This window comes from Monodelphis domestica, chromosome 1 (assembly GCF_027887165.1).
Source record: "Monodelphis domestica isolate mMonDom1 chromosome 1, mMonDom1.pri, whole genome shotgun sequence".
Lineage (NCBI taxonomy): Eukaryota > Metazoa > Chordata > Mammalia > Didelphimorphia > Didelphidae > Monodelphis > Monodelphis domestica.
In genome coordinates this window covers 142916679-142931902 of record NC_077227.1, presented here as the reverse complement: position 1 = coordinate 142931902, position 15224 = coordinate 142916679, and the positions used below count along the sequence as shown (strand labels likewise).

The 15224-nt window shown below is 34.7% G+C and overlaps 1 protein-coding gene across 2 annotated transcripts in view; it reads left to right on the top strand.

Moving 5' to 3' along the window:
* ADAMTS17 (ADAM metallopeptidase with thrombospondin type 1 motif 17) overlaps positions 1-15224 on the top strand; it is a 588524-nt gene that overhangs the window by 454156 nt on the left and 119144 nt on the right. For both annotated transcript variants that reach the window (XM_001372954.4, XM_016426268.2), the window contains 3 exons: positions 2922-3079; positions 6915-7074; positions 12259-12394. In XM_001372954.4, coding sequence (XP_001372991.2) covers positions 2922-3079; positions 6915-7074; positions 12259-12394 — 454 coding nt within the window. The remainder of the gene's footprint in view (positions 1-2921; positions 3080-6914; positions 7075-12258; positions 12395-15224) is intronic.

The following is a 15224-nucleotide window of genomic DNA, read 5'->3' as shown; positions in this document are numbered from 1 at the left end:
CCAAACCTAAAAATTGCCTGGTGGCTAGTCCATTGGTGATGACCCTCTGTTATCCTCAGACAACAGATATATATTTCATCTCTAGGCCTGTTCCTGACATCATTCTAGCTTGCTGGGATGTGGCAAAGCTTGAACTTCTGTAGCACAAACCTACAGTCCCAGTAAATATGTATAGATTCCCATCTGACTATACTGAAGTATTGAATAAGGAATTTGTTTTATAACAATAAAAAAATTCCATGAAGTTTTTATTAGACAAATGAGATGGATAACTGATTCATTAAGGCCCATTACTTAAGGAATGGAGTTAACAGAAGACTTTTTAGTTTCATCCTTTTATGTTCAAAACCTTTCTAAAATGCACAAACCTACTTTGCCACTTTAAGTAGACTTTTGTAATGTAATTTAATCTTTGATGATTGAAAAGTTTAATGTCCCTGAGTATCACATTAGAGTGCTAAAGATACAGATTTAGAAAATGGAGAAAAGTAAGCTGAAAGTGTGCTAAGAACAAGATAAACCCTTGAAATTTTTATTTTGAACCCATCTCAAATTACCTGGTAGCTTATTTTCTGGTTGTTTACTTTTTTATCCTAAGAACTAAATATATACCCCAGTTCTGGTAAACAAAGGGCTCCCTCTAGTTAGCTAACATCTAGATTTATAGTTTTTACTTAAACTGCTTAGGTCATAAAAGGAAACATATAGTTTCTCCCTTAAGTATAAAGAAAAAAAAAAGAAATACTGGCTTAACAATTCAAAAAATAAACTCTAGGATTTATATTGGAAACCTAATTTATCCTTGTGGCCAATCAAGCTTTAATGCCGTTGTGTTATTATGTGTTTTAATTCTACCTTGAGATGTGATAGACCAAACATGCAAACTACAAGAATAAAAAGTGAATAAAATGTGTCAGGAACATATCCAGGACACTTGCAATGTTACCCACAGAAAATATTCATGGGGCATCAGTTTAGACATCTGTTGAGAGTTACTTCCACATGTCTTGTGCTTGGGTTTCAAAATCAGTTTTAATGGAGTAGCAATTGTGTCTTGAAAGAAGATTTATTTTTCAAATATTAGATAACTCTAATACCTTAAGAAGTACTTGAATTGGGGCAGTAATACTGAAAATCTCTAGGCAAGTAACTATAAATATTAAAGTATAAATCAGTTTTAATTGAATAACAATCTTGTCTTGAACATTTATTTTTCAAATATTGTATGAATCCATGCCTTACAAGACACATGAGTTGGGAATGTATATTGTGTGATAACACATGTACTATAACAGATGTACAAACGATATATTACATGCCATATTGAGGAGGGGGGAGGGGCAGGATGTAGGGAGAGAACATGGATCACAAAAATGTCAGAAAATTATTTATTAAAAATTTATAAGCATAAAAAATAATAGAATAAAATAAAGGGATACTTGAATTAGGGAAATAATACAGAAAAGCACTAGGCAAAAGGAAAATTGACCTACTTATATAAAAATATTTATAATAGATGTTTTGTGGTGGCAAAGAATTGGAAATTGAGGATATATCCATCCATTTGAGAATTGCTGAACAAATTATGGTATATGATTGTGATGTAATATAATTGTCCAGGGCACCATCATTTTCCCAGACTTTCAGGCTTTCAACCTAGGTATAATCTTTTATTCCCCCGACCAAAACTATTGATTTCACTTTAGAACCTCTTTTGACTATATCCCTTCTCTCCTCTGATACTGCCACCAGCTTAATGCAGGCCCTCATCATCTCATGTCTGGACTACAGCAATAGCCTCCTAGAGGATCTGCCTCCCTCAAATCTCTCCTCATTCCAATCCATCCTTCATGCAGATACCAAAGTGATTTTCCCAAAGCACAGGTCTGAACATATCATCTCCCCTCTCAATAAACACTAGTTGCTTCTTCTTACTTCCAGGATCAAATTCAAAATCTTCTATTTGACCTAACCATTCTGCTCAAACTTCTTATTCTTCTTACCCTTTATTACTCACCACATTTTCTTTAATCCAAGAACAGTGGTCACCTGCATGTTTCAGAAACAAGATACTCCATCTCTTGACTCCAGGCATTTCCCCTGGCTTCCCCTATGTCTGGAATGTTCTCCCTCCTCTTTTCTGCCTCTTAGCTTCTTTAGTTTCTTTCAAGTCCTCAACTAAAAACCCATCTTCTAAAGTAAGATTTCCCAGCTCCTCTTAATTTTAGTGCCTTTCTTCTAAGTATTTCCTATTTATCCCTTATATAGCTTGTTTGTAAACATTAGTTTGCAAACTAATTGATTTAATTAGTTGTCTCCTCCCTTAGAGCTCCTTAAAGGAAGGGTCTGCCTTTTGCCTTCCTTTGTAGGTACTTACATGCTTAGCATAATGTCTGGCACATTGGTTGTTGTTCAGTGGGGTCTGACTTTTCATGACCCCATGGCTCCATGATCCCATAGAGTTTTTGTAGGCAAATATACTAGAATATTGGGTTATTCCCTTCTCTGTGTCTCCATTTTTATAGATGAACAGGCAAATAGAGATTAAGCGACTTGCCCAGAGTCATGTGGCTAGTAAGTGTCTGAGATCAAATTTGAACTCAGATCTTCCTGACTCCAGGCCCAGGGCTCTATGTACTGTACCACCTAACTGCCCCCAACATAGTATGGGCTTGGCACATAAGTAGATACTTAAGATATGTTTGACTGATTGCATGATGTTAACTCTGAATTCTGGTCTTCATTGATAATTATTTGTGATAAAGTTTTCTTCTCTTTTGATTTTACAACAATGTATTTTCCTCCTTGAAGAGATTTCTTGGAGTCCCCTTATGAGAAGAAATAGGCTTCCTAGTCCTGATCATTTTAAGAGAAAAATGACTGTACTAGTTTGATTTGACAATGCTTACTCCTTTTTTTAGCTCTCAAAGACTCCAGTAAGAAATCCATTAACAATGACTGGAAGATTGAGCTCCCTGGTGAGTTTCAGATTGCAGGCACCACTGTCCGCTATGTCCGAAGGGGTCTGTGGGAGAAAATTTCTGCCAAGGGACCAACTAAAATACCTCTGCACTTGATGGTAACTTCATATCCTTTTTTTGCATTTCTCAAAACTAATGTTTCCTAAGGGGATTTAGGAAGGGAGGGGTGGTCTCTTAACAGTTTATTCCATTCCTAGTGACCTGGAAGAAAGAAAATTTCCTTGATCTTTTATAAGGATAAGGAGTGGTATTGGAGACAGCCAAATTTTATAATTGCCTTTCATCTTCTCTATGCAAGATACCAGAGCATAAGTCAGAGGATTCTTCTCCCTTTCTAAACCCAAGTGTGTATTTCCTCTTTAAAAGGATTCTCATCACCTTTAAAGAGAACTCCATGCAGTATTCAGCAGTGGTTAACAATGTAGCAGTTAGTGAGAAATGGACTAATGAAAAAGAAGGTGCTATAAATTATGTATTCTTACATTAAATCACCCTAAGTGTAAATTCTTCATAACAGTTTATTTGTTCAATGCCTTTTTAAAAATGAAAAGTTGTTTTTAAAAAAGGAAGAAAAAAATTCTTAACAAATAGATAAATAATGAAAAGTTATATCTTTCCTTCCAAAATCCCATAGGATTTTCAAACTATAAACTCCAAACACCATTACTCAGCATGTCAGAATCTACTTGCATAAAAACTCTAGCTATATCTATATAGCTATATAGTGTTCACTCCCTAGATGTCCTTGAACTCAGGTTGTCCCTAAATGTGAATGTTTTCTTAATTATTCAGTTTAAATACTGGTAAAATTTGAGATAATTTCAAGAGAATATCTGATATTTCAGAGATAAGAAAACAAACTATTTGCAATAATTGATGATCCATCTTTTTTTTTAAGAGTATTCTCCCTCCCCCACCTTGCCCAGCCATGCCCCAGGTAAGGGATCCCTCTTCCTCAGTATCCTATACTAGCATTTAATGATCCTTATATTGGGCATATCCTTATGGCTAACTTCCACCAGTGTGAGTCAAGTTCATCCTATCCTCAGTAAACATAGTAAATAATGCCTGTATCTCTCTGCAAAAGTCTTCCCTATAGAATTCTAAGTATCATTCCATTTTTGCACTTGGCAAAGGGCAATATTTAAAATTCAGCTGACCCTATGAATGTACTCTCTCAGTATTCTAAATGGGTCTTTTTCAATGAAACTGGCTTCTAGCTTTTTTATAGTATATAGATCTTTCTTCCAGCACAGCTCTTTTGTCCTTATATTTATCATATCTAAGATTCTATTTGTATGTGTATCATTTGGCTGCTTTTACCCTGGGGTACTGTGTTTATGAATAATTAAACATTTTAGCATCAAATATAATCCAGTGGATTATAAACAGTTGTTCAAATGTCCTTTTGAAAAAGACCTTATTTTAGAAACATTTAAAATTAACTAAAGAAAGAAAATCATGAGGATTTTCAAACTATACATTTATTTGCTGTTATTGTCATTAAAAAATTGTCTCCTTTCCTTAGTGTGCCTTTTTTTTAAGGTTCAGATTTAGATTCAGCTTCATTGATAATAGTCAACTACTTAGAAATACATGAACTACTTGCTCCTTCAAACATATTTCTAAACATGAGCTAAAGTCTCTCAAATTCCTTGCCTCCATTATTTTTTAGTCACAAGGTGATTCTACATTACAGTGTTCTAACAAGCAACTTCTTCAATGGAAAAATGGGAAAACTTTTTCTCCCTCAGGGATCAGCAAGACCTGAAAGAAGACAGAAAGGAGACAATAAATATACTATCTATAATTATCAACTATTTGCATGTTTATTTATTCTGGCAAATAGTAGTAATGTAGGTGAATATTCCCTTTTCTATCTTATTTCATAAAATGAATAGTCTAGTGTGTCTAAGAAAATGTGCAGCCTGAATTAATTTGTGCAGTAATAAACAAAACTCATTTAAAACATTTTGCAAAGTTAAAGCTTTTCCCTTAAGTTTAGTATTAACTTTTTTTTTCTTGAAATTGGATAGTTGTTTTAAATGTTTAAATGTAAGAATAAAAAGGATGGTAACTCTCTCCCCCTAAATAGAAAACTGTTGTCCAAACAATGGGGGAGTACCCTGCACTAGGAGAGCCAGAAGCATCCGGGAAGCCATGGTGACCTGCATTTGAAACCAATTATATGCACACACAAAAAGTTATACGTGGCTACAAAATTGCATAAAATTGGTTTCATATGGACTCTTGATTCACTGGTCTAATACTCATACTGAGATAATAAAGATCTCTTTAAAGGAGTAGTTTTTAAATGGTGGAGGCATTTCTCCAACTGCATTAATATATTTCTTGGATAAATGGGTATTTGTTCAGTTAGCTTTGCTCTAGATCTCCCCCGACCATCTAGAACAAGCCAAGTACTTCTAGGTTGGGTGCTACCTTAGAGCTGATGGACTCCTTTGTCTAATACAACATATTTCATAATACCTTGACTGCCTTAAATGAAACCAGGGTGGGCCTTAGCAGTCTCTGCTGTTACCTAATGTTGGGCATATAGTCAAGGATCTCTCAACTTTCAAGTGAGAATAATAACTGCCTCGTCCTAGAAAACTATTTCTTCCAAACTGGGAATAGAGACATCCCCATCCTTGCCAAGTTGTTTTATGCTTTTCACAATAGATGCTATTTTATACAAAGGTATTTGAGATGTAAACAGGTCAAACACCTGTTTCCTTTCATTACTTATTTAAGAAAATGAGCAAACTCTTTCATGTTGATTAGTCTGGGAAACAAATCTGTGGTAGATTTGGATGTATTCAAACTACTCATCAAAATGTTTATGTGAGCCCTTCAGCAAGAAAATGAAGATGATGCCACCTAAATATAAATCTGTCTGAAGTATTCAACTGATAAATATATTCCATTAGTAAAATGACATCCCTGGAACAAGGAGTACAGAGGAGAGGTCTAGAATCTTTCTCAGTCTAATGCTGAAGGTCTATAAAGCGAGTTTTCCATGACTTGCTAAGCCAATTTGTACCAGAGTTCTACCATGATTTATTATACACTCCTTTGACCATTTTCCACTAACAGAAGTGGAGCAAACATCTGCAAATTTAGTAAATATTCACTAAGCATCTACTTGTATAGGACACTATGTTAAATTGATAAGAGGAGATACAAAATTAATTAAGACACAACCCCTACCTCATGAAGTTTACTGCTTAGTAGGGTTATATGCCATTTGAACACACATACATCCCCCCAAAAATGGTAATACAAAATTTAAATGCCTCATAGAGGTCCAAGAAAAGTGCTATATGAAAGCCAAACTACTCTCTAAGACAACACAAGAATAGGATAATAAATTATATGACCCATAGAAATTACATAGAAATTCTTCATGTGGAAATTCTGATTTTATAAGAAGTAAAAATCCAAATTCAGTGATATGTGTAAAGTAAAAATCAAAGTTGCATTTTTTCAGTCCCTAAAATCAGTTTCACAGATGAATAGGGGCAATTATTTAACTCAGGTTTGGCCAATTGGCCATTAATAAGTAATTAAGGCTAAAAGAAGTCTTAGCTGAACAATCCTATTATCATAGACCACTCTCTGCATTTAAAAATAATGGAAATCCATGATGGTGATTAAGTACCTTTATAATTACATAGATGCCAGGAAAAGGTCTGGGGTAGCTTCAATTGAGCAGTAAGAGATTAAAAAATTATTTTCTTGTTTTTGCTCCCAAATATAGAAGTATTCTTGCTTGGGAATTCTCAACTTAAATAGTGGAGCTTCCTTTTATTTAGTCCATAAGAGAATTGCTGGTTGGAGAATTAAAAATGGTGTTACATGATTTACACATTAAGCAATCTGTGGCCTAAGCATACATCACAATGGCCTTTTTTTTTTTTGCTGATGTTCTAGGTATTGTTATTTCATGACCAAAATTATGGAATTCATTATGAATACACTGTTCCTGTCAACTATACTGCAGAAATTCAGAATGAACCTGAAAAGCTACAGGATTCTTTATACATCTGGACTCATAGTGGTTGGGAAGGATGCAGTGTGCAGTGTGGTGGAGGTAAGCTATTGGGGAATCGTGATTGTTTGGTTTGGGGTTTTGCAAAGGGTGGGGGAAGTGAGTACAATGTATAAAGCTGCCAGAACGCAAATGCTGTGTGGAGGACTATGCTATGGAAACCTATATTTCCATGGAAATTGAATAATTTTTCACTAACTATAAAAATGATCACAAGCAAGTCTGAAAATCACTGCCTAAAGATCCTTTGGCAGATATTCCAAGAGTTGGAATACTTAATTGGGTCATCATCACCCAATTCTAGTTTGTTGAAAGAGGATGAAAGTCTTTTACAAAGTTCTTGAAATGCAATTGACTTTCTGGATCCAGTCATGGTTGTGCACAAGGCTAGTCCCCTATGACCATGTTCAAGTCACCTGTGTGATATAATTGGGGAGGGGATGCTTAAAAGCTTTCCTCCTCACAAATGCCTCTACAACTTGACTGTGATATCTGAAATTTGCACATTAATCATTCTTTCATAGGGAAAAGAATACCCTTAGCTTAGGAAACCAAAGATGCTATGGAAGTGCTATCATTCATTATCAGAGAGAAATCATAGAATTGTTCAATTTAAAATTTGGATAAACCCTAGAGATTATCTGATAGAACTCTCAAATTTTAAAGAGTAAACCGAATCCTGGAAATATTAAGAGCCTGACTCTAATACACTGCTTTATCACCCATTAGACACTCAGTTTATCAGATTGGGAGCATATCAAGACTCTGATGAATGGGTATCACACATGATTTTTTTCAAGTGTGCATAAGACAGTCTCTCAGAAGATAAGGTGACAGCACAGCAAAAATCTTAAGCACTGAGACAAGCCTAAGTATATGGGCACTAAAAGGGATAAAGAAGAAAGTACCAAACCGGTATTTAGGAGGACAGAGAAGAAACGTATTCTTCAGTTTTGCCAATAACCAATCTTTAATATGCTGCTATTTAGAAGAAAATTCCCTAGACTTTGTATATGAAATGAAGGCTCCCATCTGAAGCCTTTTGAAACAGATGGCCCAGATTTCACTGTATACTTTCAGTCAGAGAGAAGATACAAGGACTCATTGGCTTTTGGGCTCCTATTTATATTTCCTCTAACATGAGAAGATTCATTCATTATCAAGTATTTCTTATCACATTTATCAGAAGAAAAAAAAAGTTTTTCCTTAGTCAGACAAAACCACTGTGTTTTCCCTTTGTTTTTTTTTTCCCCAATGAAATGGTACTTTCCTAGTCTTTCTATTACAATCCTAGTCATCGTTTAATCTCCTCGTAAGGGACCTTTTCTTAATTTTTAAACTCCTTCATCTGTGTAAAGGCATATTTAGGTTCCTTTTCTGTATGTAATCCTAATGTATAGGGTGTTAAAACTCAAAACTGTATTAAGATTTTGCAGATACTATGTGTTTTCATCTAACTTTCCTGCTTCTCTAGTGCTATCTGTAGTTCATGATGGAAACCTCTTATTTACAGTAGTTTTTATGAGAACGTAGAAAGGGGTTAAATGTTCGAGGGGAATAGAGGGGCTTCTCAGACAGTCAGTGTATGCAGCTTTGGTTTATTTTGGTACTTTGTTCCATTTTTTATTGTTTGGATTCAAAACAATCTCATGCTAGAAATAGCTCATACTAAATTATTAGTGATTATTCCATCAAGTTCAGCTTCAGGGACCTAAATGGTGGAATATCATCCACTGAGAAAGCTAAGCAAGTCAGTCATAAGATGTTTTCAAATGGTGTGTGCCTATCTATCACCACCCATCTAGTAAACATCAGTGGCAGCATTTTAAGCACGGCAAGGTATCTATAATGCTGGACTTGGAGTCCTCTGTAAGCCTCAGTTTCATCATCTTAATCTGTATTTCCTACCTCATAAGGTTGTCTGAGGCTCAAATGAGCTAAAAAATATAAATGAATAGTTGTTTCTATTAATTATTGTTCTAGATTCAAATGGAATCCCTAAGGTTAAATATTTGAGCCTGGTCTCTAAGGAACATATATATATATATATGTATATATCTATATCTATATCTATATCTATCTATCTATCTATCTATCTATCTATCTATCTATCTATATATATATATATATATATATATATCTGTACCTGGCATAAAATCCCCTAAGAATAACTATTTTCTGTCCCTAGAACACTTTAGTGGACAGAGTGAAAAGTTCTTGCCTCATTGCTAGAGAACTTGGCTCTCTTCTCCTTTACTCTCTACCGTCCAGTCATAGAAGAACAATGAAGGGAACAGGGAGGTCCAGTAAGTGTTAAATTATTATTTTAATAGGCATGGGATAGGTTAAAAGGAAAGAGACATTTTTCTATCTGGTTTAGCACAGAAAAAGAGTAAACATCAGCAAAATTTTAAAATAGAAGAAATTTGTCATTAATTCTCCCCCAACTCTCCTTCTCACTAATTTCTTGTTTCCTAGAACCTTCTTTCTCCTCCCCTTCAGATGCTAGGTGCCCTTAATTCTCTTCTGAGTAGCCAAAGTTTCTCACTATAACACCACAAACTTAGTGCTCTGTAAACCAAAAGAATTCCTCCATACTTCCCTCTCCTGCCATTAAAATCCCTAATCTTTTTCACTAACTTTGATCTCAGTGAGATGCTAGCTTTGCAGTATAGTTAAACTAATTCACACACAGGCCATAGAATCTAGAACTGAAAGGATGTTACAGATAATTGAAGCACTTAATATTTCTGAGCTATAGTTTCTTCACTTCTAAAATGGGGAAAATAATACTTCACTTTGGTTTTGAGAAAAGGACTTTATAGGTCTTCAGGCACTCTATAAATATGAACTAGTATTGGAATGATTTATTCTAACCCATTCTACCAATTTAGGAAATTGAAGCACCAGGAGACTTAATGATTCCCTAAGGTCATAGACAGCAACAGAGTTGGAATTTGTGCTTATGTCTCCACTTCACCTTCTCAGAATATTTCCTTTTTAATCAACAAATTCTCTAATCAGTGGAATTTCTGGCAAGCACAATGCAGGAAATGGAAAAGAAAAGGCAGAAAGACCCATATCCAGGTACTATAAAAGTGTGTTCTCTCCTCCACCCCAGCAACTTACTACTCCAAGTAGAAGAAAACAGTAGTAGAAAAGCATTTCAGTGAATCCAGTTTACCAAAATTCTGAATAACTGATAGCGTGATCCTGAAATCAGGAAGGCCTGCCTTCAAATGCCACCTCAGACACTTGACAGCTGTGTGATAAGGTCACTTACCTTTTGTCTGCCCCAGTTTCCTCAGATATAAAATGAAGATGTTAATTAGCATTTACCTCCCAGGGACATTGTAAGGATCAAATGAGAAAATATTTACCAAGCACTTTGTAGACCTTAAAGCACTATATAAATATTAACTATTATTATTGGATTTGTTGTTATTATTATTAACATACCTCAAAATGGTAGGATTTCAAATTGTAAAGATTTTTTTTAAATAATGGAACCTTCCAGACACCATTTAATCACACTATTCAACAATTCTTCCTATGTTTTAAGACTGGCACTCAGAGAAAGGAGAGGAAGGAATATTGTAGTGATGCTCTCTCTCCTTTTCCTGCATATCACCCCCCTTTCCTCCAGCAGTAAAAAAGGTGGCTCTTGTTATACTTCTTCCTTCCTGACCAATTTCAAATCTGCTGCTTGAGGATCAAGTCATTCTAGTCAAGTCTTTGCTTGTCACTGAAGGGGATAGCTCCACTGAAGAGGGAAAGGGGATCATTTAAGGAGAAGTAATATCCAGCATCTTCCCTGCCCTGACTCCTGTCATCAGGGGGCACACATATCTTTCATACTCAAATAGCTCCCTGAAAAATGAGTTTCCTCTGGAAAAAAAAGTTTTGGGATCTTGAGTCTTCATAGAGGTGTCAACTCTAAGCTGATCTCTGTAACCCTTGTCATATCTCCTGATCTGTTGTTTTCCTGGGAAATGGACAGCACCCAACTAGGTGACTTTGCTTCCCAGTTTCTGTTTCCTCAGGTAATTGCCCAGAATAGCCATCTTTAGACATAGTCCTATATGAGCAATGGTTTTGCCTTTATGTAGCTGGAATGAAATAGAAAAAAGTTGAACTTTCAACATAAGTGATCTTCCTCTAAACTATTAACTGAACTCTATGTGCATACATGAGTGAAAGCACAGTCTTCAGTTTGTTCTTCATAAAGACTTCTCTGCTAGCAACAATGCAATGATCCAGGACAATTCTGAGAGACTTATGAAAAAGAACACTATCCATATCCAGAGAAAGAACTGTGGGAATAGAAACACAGAAGAAAAACAACTGCTTGATCACATGGGTTGATGGGGATATAGACTCTAAATGATCACTCTAGTGCAAATATCAATGATATGGAAATAGGGCTTGATCAATGACACATGTAAAACCCAATGGAATTGCACATCAGCTACAGGAGTGGTAGGGTAGGGTTGGGAAAGAACATGAATCTTATAACCATGAAAAAATATTCTAAATTAATTAAATAAAATAAAATAAAAAGCAGAGTACAACAGACAATGTAAGGAATTCAGGATTCCAGTTCTGTCTCCATTACTGATATATTCCATGATTTGGAACAAATTATTGAACTGAGTTTTCTTATCTGCAGAATGAAAGGTTCTTAGAAGATGATCTGTGATATGCATTCAAATATAATGGGCTTTCATCATCAGTTTTTATATATGTACTGCTATTATCAAATGAGGAACATATTCTTGTTCTTTTTGGCATTTTTTATGGTTCATTTACAATTGACTAAATAGTTTGGGCATGATACAAAAGATAGCTGGGAAACTGCAGTTTATTATGATATAAGGGAATGCCATACTCTTTTACAGAAAATAAATAATAGCAAGTAGGGCAAATGCCAAGAAAGGAACATGAGTATCCTACTTGCCAGTAGTAACTATTCAAGGCATGTTTACAAATTAATATGCCTTGTAAATTGCTTTATAGTTATATCTTATATACTATAGGATTAACATTAACAAAAATAATTAATGTAATTAAGTTCAGTTTGACTAAGAACTAAGAAAATTTTTGAAAAATCTTAAGTGGAAAAAAAAAACAAAATTTGAATAATCCTCTCAGAATATTAAAAGATGCCGTGTATTGTCCTGACTCAAAGTGCTAATTTAATTTTATGATTTATATTGGCTTTTTCAGGGGAACGTAAAACTATTGTGTCTTGCACTAAAATTATCAATAAGACCATGACTCTAGCAAATGACAGCGACTGTCAGCATGTGAGTCGCCCAGAACCACAAGTTCGGAGATGCAATTTACATCCCTGTCAGTCAAGGTAAGGACGATGCTTTTTATTTTGATTTTTTAATTATTATTATTTAATTAATTAATTTTATTGATTGATTATTTTATTAATTATTATTTATTTATTAATTATTATTATTTTTAAAAACCCTTACCTTCCATCTTGGAATCAATACTGCATATTGGTTCCAAAGCAGAAGAGTGGTAAGGTCTAGGCAATGGGAGTTAAGTGACTTGCCCAGGGTCACATACAGTTAGCAAGTATAGGAGGCCATATTTGAACCTAGGACCTCCCGTCTCTAGACCTGGCTCTCAATCCACTGAGCTACCCAGTTTCCCCTACGATGATGCTTTAAAAAAAAACTTTCTTAACAACATTTAAAATCTTTCTCATTTTCTCTCACTTTCTTAATGGTACTACTTGTAATTTGAAGGAATACTAAGCATATCAACATATCATACATATGATGAAAGAAAATGCATTATGAGTGGAATGGCTCTCTTCGTATTTTCTTTGTTGCCCAGATCAATTATTCCATTAGCATTGAGTCAAGTTGAATTTGTGTATTTCAAGATGGAATTTCATATAAAGTATGTATTATTTGCTAATGTGATTTCTTTTCACTTGAAAGCATAGCAGAAAACAAGTTAAACCATATTAAGGAAAGATATTTACATCCTTATTAAATACAAATTGTTCAGCTTTATTGTAAAGAGAAATGTCCTAGGACATACATATGCCATTTCATTCCTCTTGTGGAGCCTCAGAAGAATGCCTTGTGTGGGTACATATCTGGACCTTTTGAAATATATACAAATACAGTATCTGTGGTTGAAATTGTTAATCATTGAAATTAAATCTTACTGTAAATATAAACTAATTGTGTAATACAATATATGGATTCCATCTTTGGGATAGGAAACTACATTATACTATTATTTATAGGCCATCAAAACTTCTGTTCTAAATTCCACATAATTGCCCATTTTTTTCTAAATTGAATTGGTTCAAAATGGAATATTCAAGTCGTGGGCCAAGTTTCACTATTTTAGATGTGTGAATCAATTAAGTCCTTTTTCTCCATGCTATTTCAACAGACTTCCATAATAGTCTGAACCTTATGTTTCATGTAATATTTTTATGACTTTGTATCATATTCTACTCTATGTTTAGAAAGGTGTTTTTTAATTTTACTCTTTAGTGTATCGTGTTAGTAGGTATATTGTTTTCAGGGTGCTAGACTTAGAATCTAGGAGCTTTTGAGCCCTCTAATATACCTCCTATTTGCATATCTAAAATTGAGGTTTCACAAAGTAATAGTTAAGACAACCACACTATATCAATTTCCTTCACACACACATACAAAAAAAAAAAAAACAACCCATGGCATTGAATCAAATGGCTCATTGTAAATTCATGCTAAAATTCCATTGTAATGTTCAGTGCCATGAAAAAAAGGTTTATAGGCATGATATTTGAGCCCTGCTGTGCTTCACTCAATCACAGCAGCCACCCACTTAAAACTAAAAGCAAAAACATATTTATTGAGATTTTTTTTGTGTCTAGAACTATGCAAAGCCCTGTGGTAAATGCAGAAGGGTAATATATGGTCCCTGCTTAAAGGTGTACGTCAAACAAACAACCAGAGAACAGTTGAATGCTAAAATGTGTAGTCCTAATGATAAGGATATGGAGAACTCAGTGAAATAAAACTTCTATGTGAAAACAAGGTAAAATGTAGACCCCAAAAAATCCTGGAATATTGGACTTAGGATGGAGTTTAGAGGTCATCTAGGCCAAGCAAAGGTTCTTAACTTTTGCGGGGTCCTTGGACCACTTTGGCATTCTAGTGAAGCCTATGGATCCCTCCTCAGAATAATTCTTTTAAATGCATAAAATAAAATACATAAGATTACAATGGAGGCAGTTATATTGAAATACAGTTATCAAAATAGTCTTTAGAAAACAAGTTTGTGATTATTACAGGTTAAGAATTGCTGGTCTAAGCCAATACTCACATTCTTATAGATGAGGAAGCCCAGCAAAGTGAGGTGATTTTGCATTAGATCACACAGCTGAAGGTTTCAAGGGAATGAGGCTAGAACTAGACCTTGAAGATTATTTTGGATTTGGATGAGATGAAAAGGACCGTGAAGGAACATGTGCAAAAGTACTGAAAATATAGTATATGTAGGGGGTTTGTGGAGATAAAGAGGCATTATTACCTGGTGATAATGGGCACTAAGTTCTCTTTTTTTACTGAGGTGTCATGATAGTTTTAAAAGGACTGGATAAAGCCATATACCCCAGGATCAAATCCTACTCTGCTATTTGTTTCTTGATATTGAGCAATTTCTCTAGGCCTTCATATGTAAAATGAGGGACTTGGACTAGAAAATATCTAATAGCCATTTCATCTCTTTATATTTGATTCTAAATTATTCCACTGATGTCATAGCTGTACCAGATCTGAGGATCTTTACTTTGTAAAATAGTTATTGAACCTCTAAAAACTTAAAATATGAGCTAAGGACTTACTGAAGGAATATGAACAGCAATGTTTACAAATCTATCTCCCATTTCTTCCCCTACACTGCTTAAAAAGGAAACCATTAAGGATCTCTTGGACATGGAGAACAAGATGTATAGAAGATGTATAGTCTTACTCATTCCCTGGGGTCCTAGGGCACATATTAAAAAACCAACTATATGTCTGTGCCTCTTGGGATTTTGCATAAACTCTGACAGAGATATCTCTTAATCCCTTCTCTAGTTGCTTGAGACTGTTATGGACATGAAAATAAGTATAGAGGCAGTACAGAGATTACATTTGAGAAACAGTGTAGCACATAGTGGAGAA